At 55.3% G+C, this 26,756-nt stretch overlaps 1 protein-coding gene across 3 annotated transcripts in view; it reads right to left on the bottom strand.

Annotated features, from left to right (window-relative positions):
* Positions 1–26,034, bottom strand: part of CLPB (ClpB family mitochondrial disaggregase) — a 91,228-nt gene extending 65,194 nt beyond the window's left edge. Inside the window, exons 1-3 of one of the 3 annotated variants that reach the window (XM_075140460.1) lie at positions 25,183–26,034; positions 21,388–21,439; positions 7,782–7,868 (exon numbers count right to left, since the gene is read on the bottom strand). In XM_075140460.1, the coding sequence (XP_074996561.1) occupies positions 7,782–7,868; positions 21,388–21,439; positions 25,183–26,017 (974 nt within the window). In that variant the 5' untranslated portion in view covers positions 26,018–26,034. The remainder of the gene's footprint in view (positions 1–7,781; positions 7,869–21,387; positions 21,440–25,182) is intronic. The other 2 variants (XM_075140459.1, XM_075140458.1) reach the window with 2 other exon arrangements.
* Positions 26,035–26,756: the final 722 nt, after the last annotated feature.

Below are 26,756 nucleotides of genomic sequence, written 5' to 3'. Positions count from 1 at the left end.
ACGGCAGGCCGAGCTGGTCCGGGGCGGCAGGCTTCCCTCCATAACTCACCTGTGCTCAACAGCCTCAACAAGCCGAGTTTTAATTTGCTGATCAAGTTTTCATTAGGTTAGAGGCAGAGCCTATTCATCAGCATGAATATAAATCTAAATTGACCCTGGTGATGACTCAGAGGGCAATGCTTAACTGAAGTTCGCCGGGCAGTTCAATCGATTGGAGAAAGTGCTTTCTGCTTTTAATGGCTGGACCAACATATTGTTAAATAAATAAATACATACATACAATACAGGGGGTGGGGAAATCAATGACGAGATGGCTGGACGTGACCGGGGCTGCGTCAGGAGAGGCGCTGTGCCTGGACCAACGCGCCGGCAGCTGGGGTTGGTGAACCAAGAAGTCCGGTGATCCCCATGACCGTGAGTTATCAGCACAATGCAAAAGCCTCGACGCGTTTTGATATGCGGCTGCCCTGAGCTCTGGCAGAAGCCACAGGTCCTGCCTGGACACAAAGGAGATCCCTTGTGTGGCTATATCTTAACTCTCTGTAAAACTCAGCAGGGGCAGGGGGGCCGGGGGGAGCTGCTGTCTACACTCCAGCCCCTGTTCTCTCCCCGTTTTCTCAGATGAGGTCTAAATGTGGATGTGCGCCTTCCCAGGAGCGGGTTTATGCCTACCTGTGGCACAGAAAGCGGGGCAGTCGTGGCATTCCCTCACTCCGTGGCGGTTTATTATTGACCCAGATGAAGATGATCCTCTCCCCAAAAAAGGGATAAAAAGGGATTACAGAATCCAAAAAGAAAAAAAAAATCTTGAGGGTGATAATCGTTACATCGCTCACGACGGTTTTCTCTTGAGAGTGCGACTCAGGCGGATCATGCTTCAGAGACACGGTCAAGGTACAGCATCGCTGCTGCATGTCCCCAGCCACCAGCGAAGGAGAGTTAAAAGAAGTCTCGTCACCTGCGCGCGGTGGTAAGAAAATGCGCACAGAGGCAGTTTCTGCGGCGTGGAGAGGGGCGGTGACCTGCTAAGCTGACGATACCTAATTGTGCCTGACCTGCAGGACATCGGATGCCGTTCGTCCCTGGGAAGAGGGTGCTCACGCACCGAGGCAGCAGAGAAGCAGCGTGGGGAACGGTTGCCGTCGGTCTGTCCTCAGGTGGGCAGGTAGAATATGGACACTGTCCCTCAAAGACAGGGAGTAGCTGAAAGACAATGCGCCTGTTTGCAGGATCAAGCCCTCAAAATGTGCTGTCATCACAGCTGAAAACCACGTTCGACTCCTCAGCTCTGACAGGCAACACTAAGGGCCATACGCGCTTCCAAAGGCATCCAGATATTTCTCCAGCTCTGCTGCAGACAGCTCTGAATGAGTTGCCTGAAGTGAAAGGAGTGAAAAAAATCACACGGAACAGATGTATGTACCTAATATAGGTAATAAGACTGCGCCAGTTAATCATGTCATTGCCTATAGACAGAAAATAGCTCCAGATAGGTCGCCCTTCACTATAAGTCTTAGAACATACCCACTAGAATATTACTATGCATGATGTACTGTTATTGCCCATATAAAACATCTACGCAGCACCTTCAATGCACGAAGCCTAGGTACGCGGGGAGGAGGCACAGGTCCCAGCAATCCACACCAAGGAGCCGCTTCCCGACTCCTCTCCTGAAGGAGGGTTGGAGGAGGGACAGGACCGTGCTGGGCCAAGCGCCGCCGGTGCTGGTTCTGTGCGAGAGCCTCTGACCCACAGCTCTTTCGATCTCCTTAGAAAGACAGAGAAGGAAAAGGGGAGCCGAGGCACAGGGAGGCGTCACTTGTCGTCGGTCGTTCCCAGCGGGAAGGTGTTGAGAAGCAAAGGTGAGGGAAGGCAAAGAGATCCAGACCTGAAGATGGAGGGAGAAGGAGAAAGGGTGCGCAAGAAGGCAAAGACACGAAAAGAAAATGGAGGAGAGGAGATGATGTTGGGAACGGCTGAGAGGAATCAGAGGCTAAAGCCCCTGGTGAAAGAAGAATAGATATGCCTGGGAGGTGCTTATAGCGTGAGCTGGATGAACCAGCAGGACGCATTTGCAAGCACGTGGAAGGAATGGTTCACCAGCACAGAGCATTACGGTTGGCCCCTCCTGCTCTAAGAGAAGGTGAAGCAGTCCGTACAGAACACCCACGGGCGAGGGGAGACGGGGACAAGCTTCCAAGAGAAAGCACCTGTTCGAATAAAGAAATGCTCTTCACCGGAGCTCACTCCGCTCTTGTCCCTCCTCCCGCCTTCCCCGCACTCACTGAGGGTACCTCGCCGGGACCCAGGCGCAGCCGCTCGCGGCACTTGGGGTGAGAACAAGATGGGCGTGCGAAAAAAGCGGGGAGGAAGATGGACAGAAGTACTGCAGCTAGGATTAGTAAAGAAGAAAAAGGGAAGCTGGAAAGAAGAGGATTGACTGTTGAACCTGAGAAAACACGCACAAACTTAAAGCGAGCAGCCACGTGCCCGTCACTCTCACCCACGTCCCCGTCCCCAGAGCCGCACGTGTCTCTGTCCCAGCAAACAGGGACCCAGCTGCTGCCAAGCCATTTTCCCTTCATCTTCCCTCTCCACCTGCAAAACGTGGGCGCTGCTGAGTCGTTGCCGAGCCTTGCAGAGGCCTGAACCGCTCTGAGGTGGTCACCCCCCTGAGTACAGCCGGCTGCTCCCCTCCGCCTCAGCTATGCACACAACTTCGGAAGCCCTGAAATCGTGCTCTGACCCCTCCCTCCCCGCTGGACTGCGCACGGGGGTGGCGTCGAGGGTAAGGAACGGAAGCAGAACCAGGTGCCAGTGTTTTGCAACTGCCCAAACGCGTCCCGCTGGGACTTGGGAGTTCCCATGCTGCTCTGTGCCTCAGTTTCCCCTCCTGCGCAGTCGGTTCTCCACCTCGTAAGGGGCTTGAGAGGATGACTCAATATTTCACTGTCATTTTACTTCTGCTGAAACAATGAAAAACAGAGTAGCTGTATGCAGGAAAGGTCACTACACTGCAAATGCACAGACACTGAGCCTGCTAAGGTCCTAACGGCTTTGGGTTTTAATTTATGATAGCTTTGTTGCTTATTTTAACAGAGGCACAAAACCCACAAAGCTCTCAGTAAGCATTTAATTAAAGCTTAATTACTATAAATATGTTAAATGTGCAAAGGTAGCAGGTGCAGCCAAGGGAAAGCAGCCTCTAGCAGTGTTTTTCACACAGATTATAAATCCTCCCTTTTAAAACTGATGTCTTTCCAGGAGAATTAAGAAACCGCTTTAAAGCAGGTCTTGAAATCCAGAAGAGCAACAGGCTTTCCGCAAAGACTAAAAATAACAGAGGCGGAGTCACTCCAGCTGAAAAACGTAAGAAAAGTAAGGTGGAAGGTGTGTGTGCACGTGCGCACCCCCTCGCCTGCGCTGCTCTTCGTGCTTCAACAGAAAGGCACGGTTATGACACAGCGTTGCAGACTACACAAAGTGACCGTTATATGTTGTTATGCTTCACTAAAACCAGCATCATTACCTCATCAGCTATGTTAAAGCTACGGGAAATTCCCCCAGCTATGGGAATTACAGCGGAAAGCCTTCCTTCGCTCATGTAAACGTGGTCGCAGCTGATCCGTCTTTAGCCCACAACCTGGTTACAACCTGTATTATCACAGAGCTGGGGAATTTGGACCTGGACTCCCTCTCACAGAAAAAAAGAACCATAAATGGATCTATCCACACTTCAGGAAGGGTTTGAAACAAGGTAATAAGCTAATTAAACTAATAAAAAAAAGGAACACAATTCTTTCAACAATATTTTTATATCATCTAAACTACCTTAATGAAGTGTTTTTAAAACACCGAAATTAGACACCAGACTGAAGTGTTTGGCCACTTCCCGTTACAACTCCCACCACAGCAACGTCTGGGGGCGAAACGTGCTGGCACCACCTGCGGGGGCCCTGGGTATTTGTAGCGCAAGAGAGAGCCCCAGCTGCGTGCAGAGACAGACGCAGAGTATAAGGGACACTAGAAAAAAGAAATAATTCCTCCCAGCCACCGAGCAGAGACCAGAGTGGATCCCAGGCGTCCCACCCCGGGCTGAGAGGTGCCAAAGCCAAGCCGCGGCCAGGCCGCTCGCTGCGCTTCAGGAGGGGATGCTCTGCAGAGGAAGGTGCCAGCTAGGACTGGGAACACTCCCGGCTTGCAGAAGAGCGATGCCCCGGGGCGCAGGCAAGGGGAAAGAAACCCCTGCCTGGACCAGGGGCTGCTGGAAGTGCCGGTGCCTCTCCCGGTTCACAGGGTGCTATGAGGGTAAATTCACCTGGATTAGGAGCCTTCGGGAGCCCGTGAGAAAGGCTGCACTTCAGCGTGACACGAAGCCTGACCCCGCTCCTTCCCAGCTATGCGCCGTCTCCCCTCGGAAACCCGTTAGTAGGAATGGACCAGACACTTCTTCATGCCTTGCCGTGTTGTGGATACAGGATGTTTTCAAGAGGAAGACAATGATCATTCTTTTTTTGTAAAAAGGAAAGACAGACCCCAAACTTCCCTGCCGGCACACGGGCTTTTATCTTGTAGCTGATGGCAACTGACAAACATCATTAATGCAGTGCCTCTGAAATTAAATTAAACATATGGACTGTAGCTGTCTAATTGGAAGAGTGAGGGCTGTGAAAATTGGGAAACATTACAAAGCTAAAGGAGAGGTCACAGAAATCTCCAGCAGCGCAGCAGAGACTGAAAATTTAGTTCTTCTCTGAAAAACGACTTTGGAAAGACAGTAATTTGGGGCTGAAGGCTTACTTTTTCTTAGCAGTTCTACGCTGAAAACACTCATTCCAGTTGCCAATGTCACAGTCCCCTAAAGCCACACTGGGTAACTTGTGCAGGTATCAACAATCTTAAAAAAAGAAGTGGTCACAGAGCAGGCAGGTAACAAAATCAAATGACCTTGTACTTGTTGCAGGCTAACGATACGTGCAGATTTGGCTGCATCTTGACCACCTCTGAGCCACTCGTTACCTCTCCTTGACCACCTCTGAGCCACTCCTTACCTCTCCTTGACCACCTCTGAGCCACTCGTTACCTCTCCTTGACCATCTCTGAGCCACTCCTTACCTCTCCTTGACCACCTCTGAGCCACTCCTTACCTCTCCTTGACCACCTCTGAGCCACTCCTTACCTCTCCTTGACCACCTCTGAGCCACTCCTTACCTCTCCTTGACCATCCCTGAGCCACTCCTTACCTCTCCTTGACCACCTTGGAGCCACTCCTTACCTCTCCTTGATCATCCCTGCGCCACTCCTTACCTCTCCTTGACCACCTCTGAGCCACTCCTTACCTCTCCTTGACCATCCCTGAGCCACTCCTTACCTCTCCTTGACCACCTCTGAGCCACTCCTTACCTCTCCTTGACCATCCCTGAGCCACTCCTTACCTCTCCTTGACCATCCCTGCGCCACTCCTTACCTCTCCTTGACCATCCCTGAGCCACTCCTTACCTCTCCTTGACCATCCCTGCGCCACTCCTTACCTCTCCTTGACCACCTCTGAGCCACTCCTTACCTCTCCTTGACCATCCCTGAGCCACTCCTTACCTCTCCTTGACCACCTCTGAGCCACTCCTTACCTCTCCTTGACCACCTCTGAGCCACTCCTTACCTCTCCTTGACCATCCCTGAGCCACTCCTTACCTCTCCTTGACCATCCCTGCGCCACTCCTTACCTCTCCTTGACCATCCCTGAGCCACTCCTTACCTCTCCTTGACCATCCCTGAGCCACTCCTTACCTCTCCTCTGACACGCCAGCCAGAGGAAGGCCCGGCTCACCTCCCCCAGAGGCTGTTTGACCCATGGACTAAGAACCAAAAGTCGTAACAACTTATAATCCCCCAAATCAGTGGTTGGATAAACCAATTTTAGATCATTGCTCTTTACAGAGGGACCACACTCCAAAAAAAAATAATCCTGCATCCTACCGCAAAGCAGCGTCTATATTTAGACTAGTTCCTACCTAATGTAAGTAAAAGGATTGCAAGGGACCCAGAAAACCACTCTGCATTCGGAAGGGAAAAGCCAGCAAACATTTGAGTCCTGCAGGCAAACCCCTGCCACTGAGTCAAAGCCGCCAGCTCCCCAGGCTCTGCCTTCTCCACCTCCACAGCCAACCGCACGCACAACGCCTGCTTCTGCCGGGTTCGGGTTAAGGAGGTCGCCCTGCGGACGACGTCCGCGAGCAAACGATTTGTAGGGAATTTCAAACACTCCGCGTGTCATGTTCCAGCTCAGGACATTTCCCAGCCAGCAGCGAGACCCCTCTGTGGGCGTTACGGAGCTGAAGCGGTACGGAGGGCCAGAACCACGCCTGGCACAACCCCAGCGGATCAACGGAGTTGTTACTCCAGGAGTAAGTCTGGCTGGCGTTTACGTTTGCCTCCATGGAGTATCTAATTACTCTTCCACTATATTGTTGGAGACAAGTCCTACCAAGCTTCAGACATTCAAGGGCTTCTTAATTTTCAATTTAAGTCAGTATTCATCCAAAAGGTGGGAAAAATAAACACCATTTGCCCAGCACAGCCAAAAGCTTTTTTTTTGCCAGGTGCCCAAATAAGACACACCGTCGTTACCGCTCTGCCGGTCTGCAACAGGGGACGAGCCTGGCTGCTGAACGCCTTTTACTGCCTAGATGTTTTCATCAGCATTTCTACCCGATTTTAGGCCTGGTTTTAGGTAATTATTGTACCATGAACAGCCTTTCTCCCCGTCTCCTCTTAGCCTTTGCAACTCGGGAAGCCCTGTTCTGGTCCACCAGTCACTTGGAATGGTCAACAGTCGTCACACTCCATTGCTGACCATTGTCCGCTGGCAAAGGTGGGAGGCTCCAAAGCCCGTCCCTCTGCGGACGGGCAAACAACGGGGCCCGTTGCTGCTCGGACATCAAAGTTAAACAAACAGTCCCAAGCCCCCGCCTCTTGCCCATCTTAAGGAGCTCCCCAAGGAGGTCACGACTTTCAGCTTGTCATAGCACACATCAAAGTTTGCACCACACACGAACTCGGCACATGGATTCGAATCCCGTCGCCCGAGAGCGGATATTCAGCCTTTGTGCACTGCTTTAATCCTGTGTTTTCCCAAGTAATTAGGCTTTTTTGCTTATGAACTTGTGACTAAGTAAAGCATCCCTGAGAGGTTGTAACATCAAAGCTCATTCTCCCGTCTGTCCCACGTTTTCCAAAATTGGATTTCTTTTTCTCTTTTTTCCTTAAATAAAAAACTAATTGAATTTAGTTGTAGACTGAATATATTTAAGAGTGTCTTTAAAAGGTTACAAGAAGCCACAGCGATCATCATGGGAACTAAGGAGGGAGGGCACAGCATTCAGCCTTTTTGCTTCATAAAGGCCTAGCATGAAAGACCCAGCAATGGCCCCACAAGCCAGGAGGGACGCGGCAGCTCTTGCGGGAGCCATTTCTGATGGCGGGCCGTTAGACTTCCTACCTCAACGACATCCATGGTTACGGACTCATCAGAGGCCAAAACCTACTGCCAATTCAGCGGTCACCCCCCCGGGACTGCAGAGCAGCCTACCTCGATCTGCCACACAGCGTTCCGGGCAAAGGAAGAGTGAAAGGCTCCCGCGGGTTTAGCTCGATAAGACAGCCCAAACCAGCCCAAACTTTTTGGAAACCCTCTGTGGAGCTCAGTATGACTCTACGAAAAGGTGGGGCAGCTGTGAAGTGACTTACCCACTACGTGACGGTGAATGCCGAGACAAACGTACCTGGAGTTTCTGCTGATAGCTGCCACCATGAGAGCAGTCCAGCCAAGCTTGTGCCTCGCGTTCACGTCTGTGCCTTCCAGCAACAACCTGGACAGAAGAGGGACACGTTCAGGAAGAAGACGCAGAGAAAGCATCCCGAGCAGACTGGAGCTAATGATGGAAAGCGGAATATTTTACTTGGCAGGCACCTGCTCCAGTGCAGCCTAGAAGACCCAACATGGAAAGTCGATTCAACCCAGTTTCTCATCGGTTACCAAACCGAAACAAACTCGTGGGTGTTCGCAACACTGTCCTTTCAAATGGCCCAATGTCAACCGGCTTGATCTCTTTATTTTTTATTTCTTTCTTCCATACAGTCTAATACCCGAAGAACCGACCAGCAGCGTGATGGAGAGCGAAGCTGATTAACCTACAATGCGCTGACAGGTTCGGCTCTTCAGGCTGCAGTGCAGCCGTTAGGGTTTCAAAGCAGCTCAGCAGCTCTCCAAAGCCCACGTAACAGGAGATATTTTGCAGTTTTCTTGCACGACATGAGAACAAACGAGACAAACCCCCAAAATAGGAGGCATCAAACTACCCTTGGTGCTTTTTCTGCAAAATTTTCTCAGCCTTCACACTGTTTCCCTAATCCCTCCCTGGCACCTTTTAGCAACTTTGCTCCTGCGTGGCTTTTACTTTTATATTCTTCAGTTTCTAAAGCACCAGAAGGCTTCTCTACCCTTTCTGCATCCTCTGATGCTGCAGCAGCAACACTATTGCTCCTAGCAGCAGATTCCAAGCAGTACCTTAGGAGACAACCTTACCCAACCCTTCTCTCTTTCATGGCCAAGCATGGGATCCACACAGCCTCCTCTAGCCCACCCAGGTGAATGTCAGGAGTCCAGCCCGCCCCAGCTGCCTCCCTGTCCCCAGCTAATGGCAAGGGACAGGTCCTCGCAGAAGCTAATTCAAACCCAGATGGTAGGAAACCAAGCGCCGTTCCCTCTGCGAGGCCGCGGCTGCACAGCACATCCTTCGCAGGGGTGTAACAGGGAAGAGCTGCCACTAAACTCCATGCGGTGAGAGAGACAAGTGAAAGCACAAGCCACGTTTCACACGTGCAAGCACCACACTTTAAGTATTTAAAATCCCCCCAGATAAGGAAGTCGATGGCAGCTGCGGCTGCTCGCATGCACTGGAAAAGTCAGACCGCTTCTTTAAGGACTCGGAGAGGTACACGTCTGAATTTGGCCACCCTTTTCAAATTAATTGCCCTCAGCCTGCTGTGGGGGTAACTCTGTCAGATGGTTACCAAAGAGCGCTGGGATGGAATTAGCGAAAAGGAGCTAAATGCACCGTATTCCCCTTCGTACAGTAGGAACATACATACAGGAGAGCACGAACTGGCCTAGCAAACGCCCACAGCTCTACACAAGGTCTCTGCAAACCTTCCTCCACCTGGTCAAAAATCCTCACAGCGCTTTCACTAAAAACTTATCCCAAGGAACAAATGCACTCATCTAATCCTAAAGTTATTTCCAACCAGCAATAGCAGTGCCTAAGCTTTGGCTCGTGCCTTGAACGTAGCTGGACACGGTTCTCCCCGCTGCCCTGAGAAACCAGCCAGGTAACCGTCGTCCGAATTAGATGCCTACAGGGATCTGACTCCCACCCCGGGTGAACTATTAGACTGAGACCGCGGGGCCTGGGAGACAGCAGGCGGATGACTCAGCCAGGCTCCACGCAGAAGCGTGTCGGACAGCTCTTCTGACCCGTGGAGGTATGATACGTAGGTAACGGGTACGGGCGGGTAACCTGACCACCCTTTTTTGACAGGGGGGGTAGCCAGCGCTGGTGCCCTGGTACCGGATGCTCTGAACTGTTCATCAGGCACTTGGACTGAGACCCAATAGCTAAAAAAAGAGAACAGTAACTGGGAGCCTCTACTCGTAGCTCCCAACTGTGGTTCAGGAGGCCATGACCTCTGTAAATGATCCACAGCACCAACAGAAGATTTATATTCTCTTTACCAGGGTTACAATTAAAAGTTTGATGATCATGAACTATTTGGCAGGTAAACAATAGGTCGTTGCTCCAAAAAAGTCTGATACTTATACTCCGCAGTAGCAGAGGAACACATTTTCATGCAGAATCCTTACGCAGATCTGCACATCGCTAACTCCGGGCAGGTTGCAGCTCCTGCACCATCAAATGGTCCTACAGCCTGAGGTGCTGCACAGGACCAGCCTGGGCTCCCCCGGGATATGTCTCATGCTTTCTCCTTCTTCCAGCACCTAACCACTGAAAGCAAACGCTACGAGCGTGCTGCCAGCTCTGTTGCCTGAAGCGCACTCCCAGACAGCAGACAGCTTAACGGAGAAATACCCACGTGCAGCCACAAAGCCCTCCTGTCCCTCTAAGGCAGGACGTGCCTGGATACAGATGATGGCAGGTTGCTATCTTTAGAGATCAGCTATGCATACGGAGGGTGTTTGCACTCACAACAGAGAGATAAGCAAGTCTGATTCCGATCCACACCACCCGCTCTGGCTTGGAGGGACGCTGCCTGCAGGAGAAATCCACACCGCGCTCCATCTGCGCGTCCTCCGCGCCGGCACAGAAAGCTGCTCCTTCAGGATGAAAAGCCGCTCGCCGGCTGCCGCTGCAGGGACCCGCTTCAGCCCCAGCTCCCCCAGAGAGCAGGAGGAGCCGTGCCCACCTGCAGCAGAGCGGCCGGGAGGGGAGCTCAGCAGGAGACGGGGAAACCTCACCGAGATCTTACTGTCTCCCCTCCGGCCCACCCCAGGCGCTTTGAAAAATCCTTTATAGCCATCGCAACGCCCGGTCACCTTCTACTCTTCTCTTAGAGTGGCATGGAAGGACATGTACAAGTTATTTCTGAATTTCATTTTATTTACTTGGCCATCTGAAAGTACTTTGAACGCAGTAACTTTCACTTCACCCCCTTTCCACAGGGTGTCAATCTGAGAGTCTAACAGCCGCATAAAATCCAGCAAATAAACGAAAGGAAAGTATTGCTGCCACGGAGGGGAAGCCTGACAGGGGAGAGGCAGGGGGAAGCCAGACTCGGAACCTCCCGAGGTGCGAAGGCATCAGCTAAGCAGGGATTAAGGCAGCCCCTCAGGCTGGGAACTTTTGCTCTCTTGTTGAGCTAAAACCGCACCGCCCAACACCTACACTTACTGCTAACATCTGTAACGGGGGTAACTAATGTAGTTCACAAAGCATTGGCCCCATCTGCACTTGACCAATGTGATTTAACCTTAAAGGTGCAAACAGACCGTCCTGGTCGCCTTCCACCAGCCACGGGGTCGCTCTGCTGCGAAAGCTTGGTCTTACTTCCACGTGTCGTGGATTTTAACAGTTGTTTTCTCATGAATGGGAACTGCAGCTAAACACTTCAGCATCTCCTCGTGAGACAGAGGACAGGATGGCAACCTTCACTTAAAGCACTTTGGGGCCACTAAAAACTACATTTTAATTCACTGGAAGGCTTTTTTCCTCTATAAATGTACTGGAAGGGCATATTGAACAATGAATTATCGTTATTCTTAGATAAAAAAATAATGAAATAAGATCCTAGTCCAGCAGTCAAACCTGTTAAAACATAGTGCATCCAACAGGAAGGATGCTGGAGCCTCTGCTGCGGGATTCGATTACAGGCTCGGAGCTAAGATATTAGAATTAATCAAGTAGTTTTCCATTCAGGAATCTCGATAATCATAAGCACCTGGAATGCCACATGACCCAGCCTAGTGAGAGAATTACTGGCATCACATCATCTAGCATAATATGCATTGACATTTCATTTAGAAGCCGGATTTTTTTTTTTTTAAATCATTGCAAGATGCTCAGCAACTTAACAGATTTTCTAGACAACTGAACTTTATGTTCAGGGTCTTCAAGCCTATCATTAATTTTTTCCCCGCCTGATTTAATGATATGACAATCGATAAAGCGACGACCACTGCTCAGCTCCTAGACAGCCAAATGTATTTACCAGGAGGAGTATTTTTTTTAATTAAATAAAATCCTCTGATCAATGTTTAGGATGTTTATCCACAGTTTAACCAAATAAGATCCAGGACACTCGCTCCTAGCTCCTAAGCAGTTTCTCACGCGTATATAGCTCTATTAGCACCTTTTCAGTGCTTCTCAAATGACAAACTGGCCCTCGGCTGCAGCAGTGCCACCAAGACCCCGTCACTAGAAGAACCCTGACAACGAGTGGGTGCTTCTTCTGTTTAGTGGCGTGTTTGTATTTTAAGGATTTCAGAAAAACCCTTTTTTTTTTTAGGGTTTTAGGGCAGAAAGCTCGGCCGCTTCTCCGGACGGACGGGGTATTCTGTGTGACAGGTTTCTAAGGTTAGAGCTGTGAGTGAGCAGCGACGGCTCCCGGCCTTCGACGGACGCCCCCTCTCCCTGCAGAGCCTCAGCGCCGAGGGCAGCAACAGGGGAATTTTGCAGAATTAAAGACTTCCCTGGAAAGGAGCAGAGGCTCTGGAGGAGCCCGGCCGGCCGGACATCACCGGCTGCTCTGGAATTTGCCGGAGGAGCCCGGGCAGAGCGGCACCCTCCGCTTTGTGCGTACGCCCCATTTCACCTCGAGACAGCAGCTCCCAAAGCTTCAGCACTTTGATCCACCCAGAAGAGAAAAAGAACCCACGTCGGCTGTGGCGACGAGCCTTCTCCCCCCGCTGCCCCCGGACAGATGTGCCTCCTATTCACCCCGCTGCCGGGGTTCTGGGTGACTAACTCGGTGACACCGCGCTCCCAGCCGGGCCCAGAGGGCATGTTTGAGTTTGTGCTCAGCGCCGGCAGCGTGCCCAGCGCTCCCTCCCGACAGGTGGAGGAAGAGGAAGCTGGAAACTTGAACTTTTGCAACAACAATAGCTTCTGTTTCTCTCGGCCACTTAAACATTTCCCCCACCCCTTCCCCAATATGTCACTGTTTAACTGCAGGGGTGGGGGACACCCGCAGATGTGCTCACCCCCTCGGGACTTGCCCTCCGCTTTGCAGAAGAGGGAGGGAAGAAAAACATCCAAACCCAACAATATCTCCGAACATGAAAGCGCAATCCCCCCGTCAGAGGCCAGGGAAAGGATCTGCCCGGCCAGGGGAACCAGGCGAGCCGCTGAAAAGCCTTTGATCTTGCTGCTGTCTTCCTCGAGATAGCTCACCTCCGCTTCTCACCCCCTCGCCATCATCTCGGGGTGCTTCGTGTGAAAACACACGAACCCACAAGGCGCTGGGCAGGGTTGGTGCGGACAGGGAAGGGAAGGGAAGGGAAGGGAAGGGAAGGGATGAGGAGAGGAGAGGAGAGGAGCGGAGCGGAGCAGCATTTCCTCTGCGGGTCCCAAAGCGGCGAGGAGGCAGGCAGGCTGCTGCCAGGACACAGGGGTCTCAGAGGGGATGGTGCCCCTAACCCAGACAGCATGAACAGGACATGGAAATAAATTTCCAAAATCAGAGGGAAGCTCTTATAAATCCGAGTTTCGGAAGGGAAACCAAGCTCGCAGGTGAGAGCGGGGTTGTCTGAGGGCACAGAGGCTGGGCGAAAGCACCGCAGGCGAGAACACACGTGATGGGGAAAGCCAAAGCGGCACAACGCGAACATGAAGAGACCGATACGGACACACAGCGAGATGCCTGGTCGTCGTCCCCGTGCCTACACCACCTCTGAGATGCTCCAACACTATGAGTAGATTTTGCTTTTCAAAACAGGCTGAAAGAGGGAGAAAAGGACTGGGACGTACACACCCTGCCTGCTGCTACTGCCCAGGGAACAGGGGAGGGCAGCAGTTTAGAAGTGCTGGCTTCGCTACCGGCTAACGTGTGCAACGGTTGGCATCACCAGGGTTTGGGAGGAAAAGAAAATGTAGCCTTGCCTGAAGGAGCCCTGACTCATCGCTGACCTCCCAAGTCACTGCAACGCAACAGCTAAGTTGTGCGTTGGAAAAATACTACACCAGCCTGACAGTCCGTCTCTGGCAGCGGCCACTAGCAGATAGTTGGGGAAAGAACATGAGTAATCCCTGCTGGCAGAGGGATTTCAGCATAATATGCTAACTTCTGGCAATCCACAACACGCTGGTTTCTGAGCTGGAGGTGACACGTGGTTACCTGCTAGGCTTGCCCCGCACGAATCTGAACTCGAGTTTCAGGCTCCGGAGCACCCACTGCGTTTCACACTTTGTGCTGCGTAAGAAAGCAATTTACATGTGTTTTAAACCTGCTGCCTGGACACCTCCCTGGGTGCTCCTTGGCACCCGTGCTGTGAGGGAAGTGGAATAATTGCTCCCGTTCGTCCCCATCGCTCGTGGTTGTACAGGCCACTTCCACGCTGGCCGACCGCCCTTCCCGGCGCTGCCGCCGCCTCTCCTCCAAACCCAGAGCCGCTCGCCGTCTCCCTGCTGCTGCCAGAGCGATAAACACCTACATTAATTGGAATTAACCCTGTGATGGCTACCAGAGGTATTCCGCACGCACAGAAGCTACCACGCATCCAGCCATGCCAGATGAGTCGGTGTCTGCTTCCAGAGAGAGGGATTTGGGCACAGTAAAGGGTTTAAAGCCGTTTTGGAAAAGGCATGAGACCTTCTGTCTCTCGTGGCTGGCTGGATGCCGACTGCAAAGAGATCGGTCTCATGACTCAGTGTGCAACCACCGTCAGTCCTGGGAGCACAAAACACAAGAAGCAGCATGAAAAAAGGTCACTACAGAGGACGCGTTAAAGCAAAACGCTCCTGCGAAACCAGCGAGAAGCCGAGCAGCGACAGCAGAAGTTACCACTTTATTTCCCGTCTTTCCTTCTCAGTCCTTGCTGCCCTGTTTGGGAAACCTGCTCCGCGGTGCTGCCTGGTGAAGGCTGTCCCCTTTCGGTTTCTCAGCTCTCAGTACAGGAAAGCAAGTGCATGCCCGTCTCCTCCGAGACTTCACAGCCAACATGAAGAGATCTGGGCTGTCGCATCTGCTCCGAGTCCCCGAGGCCACGTGCCAAATCAAACTCAATAACCAGTCAAAAACTTCCACTGAAACAAAGTACTGTGTAATTTGGTCCACGCATTAGGAGAAAAGATTAAAGGGGACATTTACAGGGAAAACATCTGTTTATCCTAAAAAACCCAGGTGCCCATTCACTCAGATATATACTAACAAATACAGGCCCGGTGAGGGTAAACAGACAGCATAATATAAAGCGTGTAGCAATGGAAATAAATGTAATTGTAAATAATCTTCCAATCCTGTCTCCAACCCTCCCTCACTGCCACTGCTGAAGACGTTTCACAGCTGTTTAGGACAGAAGATAAGGTACACGTCTGGCTGGTGGCCAGAGGCCGTCATGCTTCGGTAGCCGCTGACATGACTCCTACATTTACCCTACGAAGCACTCGGGTGTCCCTCGAGCGTAAGGCCCCACGCACGATATTCCAGTACTGCTAATTATTCCCGGGCAGGAAGATGCTCTGACAGGCACGAGACGGGATATCTGCTCCCGTAAAGGCCCACACCCTCCGCACGGTTCCTTCCCGTGATCCGACCGTTTCCCAGCTGCGGGCACGACTTTCTGCTCGGAGCTCAGGGCAGTGGCGTGGGCAGCCGGTTTGTGCTCGGTGGGGGCAGAAACGGCGCTGCCAGGTCCGGAGAGAAAAGCCCCAACGGGGCTGAGCTCCAGGAAGCTCAGATGCAAATGGCTCATGTTCAGCTCCGATTTGGGCTCATTTCAGACCAGAGACTTTCAAAAACCCGTCCCCGGACTGAGGAGGGTGTTGTTCTGAGTTGGTAACCAAGGCCTGATCCACTACAGAGGGATTTTTTGCCCCAGTCTGTGATTTCGTATGCTGTTTCTGAATTCTTTAACAAACCCTTGAGATGGGAAGCAAACAGAAGGTGCTGCTGAACCCCGAGTCCAGCCCCTGCGCTGGAGAGAACTGAAAGGGAGACAAGCGCAATGTCCAGGAGCACCATGTTTTACCTAGAAACTCGTCTTCACGGACCTACTGCGGTCCTGGCAGCTTATCTCAGCTCCTCCCAGCCATTTAAACACAAAAAAGATATAAAAGGCGTAAAAGATAAGGACAAATACTGCTCTGGTCCAGCTGGGAAGACTGTCCAGGTCCGGCCACGTTGCACGTGCCCCAGAGCAGAAAGGGCTCACAGCCTTCTAGAAGAGCAGCCTTGTTTTCCAGCACACCTCACCACCGTGCCAGGGACAGGTTAGAAAGCAAATCGCCCCCGTGACTACACGGTTCAGCGAGCGCAGCACTCACACAGCCCGTCAACCTTCAGCTCCCTCTCCTGCAGCTGGCCACAGCCTCAGGTTTAATCGTTTCCCGCTAGCAGGCCAGAACAGCATGCCAGCCTACGCCCCGGGCCAGCGGTATTTTCACGGTGGGAAAACAAGTCTGGCCCCGCCAGCGCGCGCCCCACGAACGCCAGGCGCTCTGGAGCGCATCCCGCATCAGCGTTTCTCTGACTGATCTGAATTATAACTATGTGGGGACTGAACACCCCCCGAGCACCATGCCGGTGGGCAGCAGTCCCCTGTGAGGCTGGTAACGGACCAGGACTGGGCAGAGCGGGGTGTTCCTGCCCTTGGATCAGGACCGTTTATCAGGTGTAACCCCGCCGTGGCCAGCAGCCCAAACCCCACCTTGCCGCAGAAGGGAACTCTTGCCCGACGAGCTTTGTTGCCTACAAAACAAGGGAGAAGAGACAGACACAGCCTGGGAGGAGGCAGCGCAAGGATGAGTCAGAGCCAAGAAGATGAGCGATGCTTGGCTGCTTGACCAAAAGGGAGAGATCACTGTTTGGGGCGATCAGGCTTGACTTAGCTGTTTCTGCAACCCCGCACCTAAAAATCAGAGAGCAAAACCAGCTGCAGGAGCTGACATGGAGCTTCCTGCACCACCACCAAGTCCGACTGGATCCCTCCGAGAGCAGGAGAGCGCCTGGTCATCTCCAGATCTCATTAACATGCCGATTTGGGTTGCTGCCTGCTGTTATGAATGATCTGACATACGCGCCGTGTTTCCATGAGTCACGGTCGTACGGTGCTTATGAGAATACTGTTCCATCATATTTATCTGGCAAGGAAACTCTGCTGTAAGCCTGCACTTTTGTGGGTGGCTTATTAAGAAACAAAGCTGGAACACAGAGAATCAATATTAATACTGAATATAAACACAAGGGGGATTGAGGCAGTAATTCTTTATGGCTTTGCTTCTTGCTTTCCCTCCAAATGCGCGGAACAACTGAGGTTGAAGGAAATTAAACCATCCACATTAATTAGGTGTTATCTTCTGTACCGGTTAACAGCATGAGGAGCTTGAAGGGAATAGCTGGTTTGCCACACGCTCCAAAGGGAATGGTCTCCAAAGGTAACACATTCCTTGATCTCGATGAAGAATTCAGCCTGGTTTCTCGCGTTTAACAAGCGGGTAAAGATGAGAAAAGCTGCCTGGGAGCTGAGAGGAGACAGAGGGGAGAGGAGAACCTACGGCTCAGGGGCTGGATCCAGCCTTTGGACAGGCGATCCTTCCCGCAGCAACACCAACGTGTGTCTTAACGTGAGCTCTGCCTGGTACGTTTGAAAGGCCTGTTCTTCCCTAACCAAAGAAAAAGCTGCTGCTCGGAATAATGCGAAATTCCCCTGAACACAAGCCTCCCATTCATTTCCGATTCATAACCTTAGTCTTTCCAAGCCTGATTGAGAAATTTCAAGTTACTGGCTGAACTAACACCATTATGTCTCTTCGCTCTCCCCGTTTAGCAGTTTAACAGCAAGAAAGGAGCAGAGAAAGCCTTCCAGCGCAAGGCGCTCTGTACACTGCTTGTGAGTAGAGCTTGGCTGGCTCGTGCAAGTACCCTAGCCCAAACCCAAACGCTGGGGCAGCAGCACAGCTGCTCACCGCCCCGAGGCGCAGCCGGACCCTGCCTTCACGTGCTGCCCAAGGGTCCCCGACACAAACCCTGCTTTCGGTTCCTTCGGCCCCATTTTCACCTCTGCCTGTGGTTCTTTGGGTTGCCAGACAAAAGATCTGGACAGCTTGGCTTCCAGGATCAAATGCTTTTAATTTTGTACAACTGTATGGCTTATTTTCCACCCCCATTCACGTCCTGACGGCCGGAGCAAAGCAGTGTGTTTGCCTGCAGCCTCGTGAAACGGGAGCTCTTTAGTACGGCATAATCCGAGGTGTCATCCACTTCCCTACACACGTGGAAGTACTTATTATACAGCAGCGCCCTGCTACCTGTCGCTTCTCCGTACATCGTTTAGGAGTCCTGCAGCTGCCTGATGTCGTGCTCCTCTCACCATTGGCACTACCCCATTTTCTGACCTGCCTACTCAACTGATGTGATTGGCTTTAACTAATTTGAGGAATATGACGATGAGCCGTGAGTACTCAGAAAGAGGCAGCGAGAAGACCCGCACTGGAGGATTTACAGTCCAAGATGGGGAGCTGAGATCTTCTGGAAGGGTGACCTGCTCTGAAGAGCCAGCCCCCAAAAACCCAGCGTCTCCTCCGGCTGATGATTCTGATGCTGCTCCTGCCCCTCCGTCTTCCACACCGTGCACCCTGCCCCTCTGTATTCAAGGTGTATTTCTGAAGCCCCCAGGTACAACCCCTCCACCCCCTCATTACATTAATTCCCACAGGAAAAATTGCTTCGCTATTCATTGCGCCAGGTCACCATCACACCTCAACAGGCAGCAGATTATGGCCACGCACGCCCGTTCTTTGACTGTCACTCATTTTAGGAACCAGCTACCGGTCATCCTTGCTGGCATTCAAATCCTCTGCGGGGGTTCTCATTCTCCCTGGTTTTCCACAAGGATGATAGCCTTGATCCCATCATCCTACAGGTGGCTGTTAGGGTGATGAAGGGCGTCACTCTCTTCTAAGAGAGAACACAAAACTCTTTTCGGATAAGGGACACAAAGTTATCCTAAAAGCTCTTCAGTTCTCCGCTTATAGCACAGGCTCTGGAGCCCCTATCTACCCTGTTTTCCCTCTGCGCTTAAGTACAACTGTGACTTAACTCATGGTTTCAAAATTATCTTCTTTGTACCTCACACCACCCTCTCTCACGCGTCCGTTTTCTACACTTCAGACCAAAAGACTGCATTTCCTAGTCATTGTAGTTATGATGTTTTAACGCGTAAAGGGCGCTGACAAGCCGTCAGCTGAACAAGGCCCTTGAAAAAGGCCAGCTCCCCAGTTCCTGCAGCAAGGAAAAACAAGTCCCCAGCAGCAGATGAAGAGAGCGTGTACCAGAGAAGGCGACCTGGAGAATTATAAACACCTGCCTGCTTCTTCTAATAGTCTTGGAGCCAAAAGGCTGGAGAACGGAACATCAGTAACTGCTCCACAACACGAGCAACAGCACGTCTCTGCTCAGCTTTCCTGGCACGGCCTAATGAGACAGGTTGCTGAACAGCAGAGAACATGTGGCTTGAATCGCTCTGTGAAGCCTGAGCGCGCAGGAGTTCAGCCCTGCCACACCTCCGGCCTTCCGCTGCCTTTAAGTTATTATACCAAGACCATGGGAGAGAGTTTAAGTGAGCCTAAGCTATATCAGAAAACTCTACCACACCAGCCTCCCCTCTCCTAACCCACCACCAGCGAGCTGTGTGGACCAGGGGGGAGAGCAGGCAGGGGACAGCGCTGTCGCGGGGGAGGACGAGTCGCGACAGGGTGTTTACGTGGACGGCGCTGCCCTCTCCCGGGTGCAGCCCACAGTGCTCAGCTGGATGTCACGCTCCTGCCCTGCCAACAGCCAATTTGGGCTTTACCCCTTGCAGGTGGCAAGAGCAAGAGCCCTTAATGCAACCCTGTTCTGTCAGCTCTGCAGCAGCCGTGGAGTTCCTGGGCTGAGGAAGCTGCTTGTAAAGCAGAGGCCGAAGCTGCCTGCGGCAGGGAGAGAGTCAGTAGTGTTCACCGTCCCCTGCCCGCGCCTGGCAGCGAAGGCACGTGCCAGGCACAGGTAGGCAGGGAGCTCCAAACACAGCGGGGGCTCCCCAGGCAGCGGCACTGGAAGGAAAGAGCACAGAAACAAAGGGAGAGGCCGTGGACGTGGAGCACAGCTGGGCTGCGAACAGCCCCCCACCCCCCGAATCAGGGGGAGCACAGAGCATCCCTGTTGCTGCTCTGCCTGACCAGGCTCACAAATCACCCGGACATCCCTAAGCAGCAGCTTCCTGCAATTACAAGCAGCAGAACACATGTGCCAATTAGCTGCACACCAATATCCTCTTCGGCCCTTGATCTAGGCCAGATCTCAGCCCCGGGGTGCAGCAGAGCCAGGCTGCTTCCTCTGAGATCCCGGAGGCTGGAAGGAGCATCCCCTGGCTGCAGGCCAGGAGGGTTCTCCTCCCCTGCCGCCGGAGGACGCAGGGACAGCAGCTTGCAGCGCCGAGCTCCCCGGATGCCTGCGCTCGTGGGAGATCTCAGCCAGAGAGAAACACCAGCAGCAATCTCTGCTCCCGTCCTACGCATGCTGCCAGGCTACCAAAAAATCTTCATTCTGTACTGGTCGAGGGCAGCACTTGGGGCACGGGAGATCTCATCACCACTGGGTTACTGAGAGAGACCAGGCAGGACGGCCAAGCTCCACTGGCCAAGCAGCTCCGCCTGGTTCTCAGACACTTCACCCTGTGTCGTCAGGACATTTGTTTCCCCCACACAGCTCCAGACTAAGTCCCTGGCACTCGCTGCAGATGAGGTCAGCGCTGTCCTGCAGACATATCTCATTAACGCAGCACTGCTGCTCACAAACCATCCTGGGAACCGCTCGAGCCAATCCAAGTCCCTCCCCAGAGCTACAGCCGCAGGAGGATTCGGGGGGCAGCGAGCAAACGTGCCGCTCGGGGACTGGTCACACGCTGGGCCTGAGAAACGTGCTCGTTTGTTAACACCCCAGTGAATTAAACGCTGCTAGGCAGCTCCCGAACGATGCCACGGCGCGAGCCCAAGAGAGGAAGGCGCGGCCTGCGGAAACAAGGGTGCTCGAGGCCGCTGCCTGTGGGACAGGAGCACTGGGACAGCTCTGGAGATGCTCCACTCCCTAACGGGCAAGTGCTCGGTCCCCAGCCACAGCCACTTCCCTGACAGCCTGGCCCGGGTGGCACAGGCAGGCCTGAGCTCTCTCCTGTGCTCCTTGTGGGACACAAGCCCCTGTCCGGGCTGGCGAGCTGCTGGCTCGGGCTGAGGAGCCCGTGAGGGCTGTTCGTTCAGAGACAGACCCCCACAAACGAGGCTCTGCGGCTTCTGGCGTGGTGGGGTTCATCCGCACCACTCTGCACTGCACGGCCTCACGCTTTGTCCTCTCCCAGCACAGGGATCTGCGATCCACCTTCCAATTCCCAGGTACTGGTGCCCACCGTCCCTTCCGACCCGCTCTGGATCCGAGACGGCGAGGTGAGCACCCCAAGGGCTGCTCCGCCCCAGCTGTGCCTTGGGATGCCCACCCAAAACCAACAAGTGCCGAGTCACAGCGGGGAACGAGGATGAGCCCACCCCTTCCCCAGGTGCTGCCGGAGCTTCCCTGCCCTCCCACCCCTCGGCAGCCCTCTTCTCTCACACCTCCCTAAAGCCCGCTCACCTGTTGACTTCCGAAACGTTGTTCATCCTCGCAGCTTCCAGCAGAGCATCTTCTGAAAACAGAGAAAGAAGAGAAAGCGAGTTAGCAGCAAAACACAGGCGTGCACGTAATAACCCGGAGGTGGCACAGGCCGCTGCAGCAGAGAAGGCAGGGCCTGTGCTTCCAGCTCTTATCAAACCCCACAGGTTAGGAAGGATCTGCTTCTGCGAGCAGGTTACTCCAAAATCCCTTGCTTGCTGACTTACCACAGCCCCCCTGCAAGCCCCGGCGCTGGGCTCTGGGGAAGGCAGGGCTGAACAGCGGTGCTCAAAACGCAGCCACAAGCAGGGACGTGGGAACCTGTGCGCAAGGCTGGCTGCACGAGTCCCTTCCTCGCCTCTCCTCGCCCGAACGCAAATGTTCAGCCAGCTGAAACGGCAGCTCCCTGCGTGCCGCATCGTAAGACGAGAGATCCCCTGGGCAGCACCTCAACGGACGCAGCCAGGGATGTGAATTGCTCCTCCCTGGGAAACCAGTCTCTCCCAGCCTGCCAGAGATCACCCCTGTCTGTAGGAAACTACCTCCCGCTTACAGCTGCGGGCGCTGTCGGTCGCTGGCTCGGAAGGTGCCATGGGATGGGCCTGGCAAAAGGCTGGAGCGGAGGGGAAAGGTCCTGCCGGGGCACCTGGCGCTGGGGGTGAGCCAGCAACGGCTCCAGCAAGGAACCAACTGCCTCAACAACTGGAGAAACAGAGACTTCTCCTGCGTTTGCGATGCCAACCCTGCCGACGGCGGGCTCCGGGGCGCAGCAGGCATTGCCGGGCAGCTGGCACTGTCACCCCAGGCAGTCACAGCCTCAGCCAGAGGTTTCCAGATGCCACAAGGCGGCCAGCGAGCTCCTACCGCAGGCTCAGAATGACACCTCCTGGCTAGAGAGGGTAAGGACAGCACCCCAGCTCTGACTCAGAGAGGCACAGAGCTGCTGGAGCCGGAGTTGTGCAGCCAGCAAAGCTGGCCCGGGCCATTTAGGGACAATTCTCTCCAATTCTTCAGGTGCTTCCTGCTCTCTCCCCAACATTTTGTGCCTCTTTTCTCAAGTCATTTGTGCCCGGGGCTCGGCCTTCTGCCTTGCATCTTTAACCCATCTTCCTGGAGAGCAGCATCAGCAGACAGGGCTCTGGTGCTGGTGCTCCTGGGGCGAGGGTCCCTCTCTCGGGGCACGAACACACAGCCACAACCGGACGAAGGCAACGATTCCGGCTCGCGCCAGCAGCCAGCCTTCTGCAGAGGCTTGAGCTGCACCGCAAACCTCAACGTTTCCTCTGCTGCCCGGAAGGTAACGGCACTCGGTGTGCTGCAGGGAGCTATTTTGGCTGATGGATGTCATCGGTGCAGACACGCGTCCAAACTAAGAGCTCTCCAGCTCTCAGTGGTCTTATTAGGAAAGCCGAGACCAGTGGGCACTGCGGGTTTACCTGGGCAGCGCGCTGTCTCAAGGACAATTCACCAGGCTGAGCGTGTCAGAGGGGAGCAGCGGGTGCATCTCTGTGTCCCCCCTGGGGGATGACGGCTGCTCGCTGGCCCCAGCACCGCAGCAGAGCACCGGCAGCACGGGCCGCTCGGCCCGGCCCGAGACTTGGGGAAAACTCCAGGCAGTTGGGCCCAAACGACCTTTGGTGTCCGAGTTACCAAGCGTTCAGCTGCCACAGCCTGGACTCAGGCCCAGCACAGTGTCCTCCTCCCAGTCACAGAATCACAGAAGAGTTTGGGTGGGAAGGGACCTTTAAAGGTCACCCAGTCCAACCCCCTGCCGTGGGCAGGGACATCTTCCACCAGACCAGGGTGCTCAGAGCCCCGTCCAACCTGACCTGGAATGTTCCCAGGGATGGGGCATCCACCACCTCTCTGGGCAACCTGGGCCAGGGATTCACCACCCTCATCATAAAACATTTCTTCCTTATACCTAGTCTGAATCTCCCCTCTTTTAGTTTAAAACCATCCCCCCTTGTCCTGTCGCAACAGGCCCTGCTAAAAAGTCCATCCTCATCTTTCTTATAAGCACTGGAAGGCCGCAATAAGGTCTCCCCGAAGCCTTCTCCTCTCCAGGCTGAACAACCCCCACTCTCTCAGCCTGTCCTCCTGGCAGAGCTGTTCCACCCCCCTGACCATTTCCGTGGCCTCCTCTGGCCCCGCTCCCACAGCTCCATGTCTGTCCTGTGCTGGGGACCCCCGAGCTGGACGCAGCACCTGGTAAAGAACAACGTGGGGCTTCCCCAAACCCACCCGCAAAGCGAGAGCGAGGGGAAGGCTCTCCGATGCACGGCCCGGCTCAGCGAGCTCTGCAGGGACCCCTGAGCTCTCCGGGCCTGACATTCTGCAGCCGCATCCCTGCGTCCCTGCCCTCTCCGGGAAAGCATCCCGCCTGCTTCCCGCCTCCCTGGCTGCGGGGTTTGGGGCGCTCGTGGCTCCGTCCCCTCTGCCTGCAGCCACAGCCACGCGGCTGCCCGGCTCTAAATGCTAACCAGTCCACAAACCGGCTCCGGCAACAAAGCCAGGCCTCGGCCTCCCAGACCTTTCCTAAGCACTAATTACACAAGACTCCCCATAACGATGGTGAAACCTCCTGGGTAACCAACCCGGCAGCCCAGCGCCGCACTTGGCACGTAACTCAGAGAGAAACCGACCTCTGACGTGCCTGAAACCACCGAGTAAGTGTCCTGCCCTGAAGTCACAGCCCCTCCTGCCCCAGGCCTCTGTCACACCGGCGGATGAGCTCGCTGCCAACAAGCCCGAACCCGCGAGCAGCGAGCGCTGGTTCATGACGAAGGCACCGCAGGGAGCAGGGAAGGCCCCCCTCGTGCAGACACCATCGCCTCTTCCGCAGCTCGCACCAAGCCTGGATCCCGACCTCGTCCAGCTGAGTGCCTGCCTGGCACTCAGCAGAGCAGCAAACACATCTCAGCTCCACCTTGTCCAGTAATACCAGCAAGGCCAGTCCGCCTCCTGTCCTGCGGCAGGAAAGTGGGGTGGCAACAACCTGGGGCGGAGAGGCCAAGCCTAGGACTGCACCCCGAGTACTCCCAAACACCAAACGCTGCACGAGTACTGAGAATGGGACTTGCTGCGGCGCAAATCTAGTTACACATCAACCTAAAAGCATGCAACTTGCCCCAACAGATCACTGGGACCATCCCGTGCGCTTCGGCTCAGCCTTGCTAGACCCAAAGCTAATGCTGTGGCAACAAGGGCTTGTGACCACCCACTAACTGCTTCCTTCCCACAGCGGGGTGGACATCAACCACTCCGTGAGAAGCCTTGGGCTCATCAGGGTAGTAACTCGACCCCTTCCCAACTCCCAAACCTCTGTACTTGCCCAAAATATCCTACGGTCAAAGCAGAGGACTGGAGAGAGCCGGCCCTGCCGAGAACATGCACCCCGACAGCTGCCAGCCCTTCTCACCCACAGGGACTCGGAGCCTCTCCCACCACACATCACAAAACCGTCCACAGAGACGGTCTGGGGTGCAGCTGACAAGAGCGTTGGCTATTTTATCTTGGTGGCAAACGTGAGGATCGTTATCTTCATGCTACAGAAGAGTTTGGGTATCCATCACGGACCAGCCCACCTCTGGGCTAGGGATCATGGACAACACTTTCCCTGGAGGGCTTCCCAGGGCAGCACCAGCAGGCAGGCTCCATCCCCAAGGAGGGACCCCCACACCCCCCTCCCCGAGGGGCACAAGCTGTCCTGCTCCACCCGAAGCCCCCTCCCACCCCGGGGCTGGCCGAGCCAGGACGGCGAGCGGCAGTAGTCACCCTTGGATAGGTGGTCCCTGACGTAGCAGTACGCCAGCGCAGCGATGAGGGCAGGCAGCGCAGCTCCCGGGGGGCAGCTCCCGTCTCCGCTCCGACGCCCGCTGGGGTTTCCTCCACGACGACAGCACTGCTCAGCACCCAAGGGCTCTCCAAGGGGCGCCGCGAGGCCGGACGGCCCCGGCACGGGGCAGCCTGCGCCAGCCAGGCCCGTGGTGTTTGGCCTGGGGGTCCGCAGGGCCAGGCCTGGGACCTGCAGCCTTGGCCCCTCTGCCATGGGGGTCGCCTTTGGGTCTGGCCCCGTGCCTATGGGGGTGCCCCCCGAGTCTGGCTCCACTGCTAGGGGGGAGGCCCCCAGGGCCGGCCCCACTGCTAGGGGGGAGCCCCCCATTACTAGGGGGGAGCCCCCCGGGCCCAGCCCCACTGCTAGGGGGGTACCCCCGGGGCCTGGCCCCACTGCTAGGGGGGAGCCCCCCATTGCTAAGGGGGAGCCCCCCGGGCCCGGCCCCACTGCTAGGGGGGTACCCCCGGGGCCTGGCCCCACTGCTAGGGGGGAGCCCCGCGGGCCCAGGCCCGTTACCAGGGGTCTCCCCCCCGGGCCCGGCTGCCGCCCCCCCCAGGCCGCGCCCCGCCATGGCAGCCCCGCGCTCTGCGGCGGCGCGGGCTTGCGGCGCCCCCTGGCGGCCGAAGCCAGGAACAGCCGCGGCCCGGCGATCCCGGCCCCCTCAGCCGCCGCCGGAGCCCCGTAGGCCGCCCGTGACGGCGACAGCCACGGTCGCGCCCGGAGGAGCCGCGCCAGCCCCGGTGGCGGCGGGCGGGACGCGAGGGAGGCCAACATCGTCCCCTCGCTCCCCGCGCTACGCCGCACGCACCTTCCCCCCCCCCAAACGCCGCTGAGACCGACGAATCAAGATGGCGGCCGCCGGCAGCCCGGCACGGCCAGGGCGTCGGCGCGGGGCCGCGCGCAAGGCCTGCTGGGAGCTGTAGTCCCCGCCGCCGCTTTCGCCACGCTGCCGCCGCCGCCGCGAACTACAGCCCCCAGGGGGCGCCGTGGCACGGCCCACCCGCCCGGGGCAGGCCGGGCAAGGGCAGCGGCTCCCGTCCCGGCAGGGGGCAGCGCGGCGCCGGCGCTGAGGGCGAGGCGGGGCCGCGGGTTCGAGTCCGCCCCCGGGCGGTGGCGGCGGCGGCGGCGGCGGGACCCGGGTTCGAGACCCGCCCGGGCCTCCACGCGCGTGCACTTGCACACGTGCATGCACGGACACGCGCAATTGCACACGTGCTTGCACACGCAGGTGCACAAACACGTGCACTCGTGCATGCACACACAGGGGTGCGCAGGCACGCCTGCAGACACGTGCACTTGCAAACATGCGTGCACACACGTGTGTGCACACGTGGGGGTGCACGCACGCATGCACACACATAGGCGCTTGCACACACGTGCGTGCACAGACACTCACAGGCACGCGTGTGCACGTGGGAACTCATCCACACCTGCATCCCCACACGTGCACTCATGCAGACGCGCACACTCTCGTGTACACACGCCCACGTGCAGCCACGCACACGCGCGCGCA

This window comes from Calonectris borealis, chromosome 1 (assembly GCF_964195595.1).
Source record: "Calonectris borealis chromosome 1, bCalBor7.hap1.2, whole genome shotgun sequence".
Classification (NCBI taxonomy): Eukaryota; Metazoa; Chordata; class Aves; order Procellariiformes; family Procellariidae; genus Calonectris; species Calonectris borealis.
Note: the sequence above shows the minus strand (reverse complement) of the source record. Positions and strands in the feature narration are given on the sequence as shown.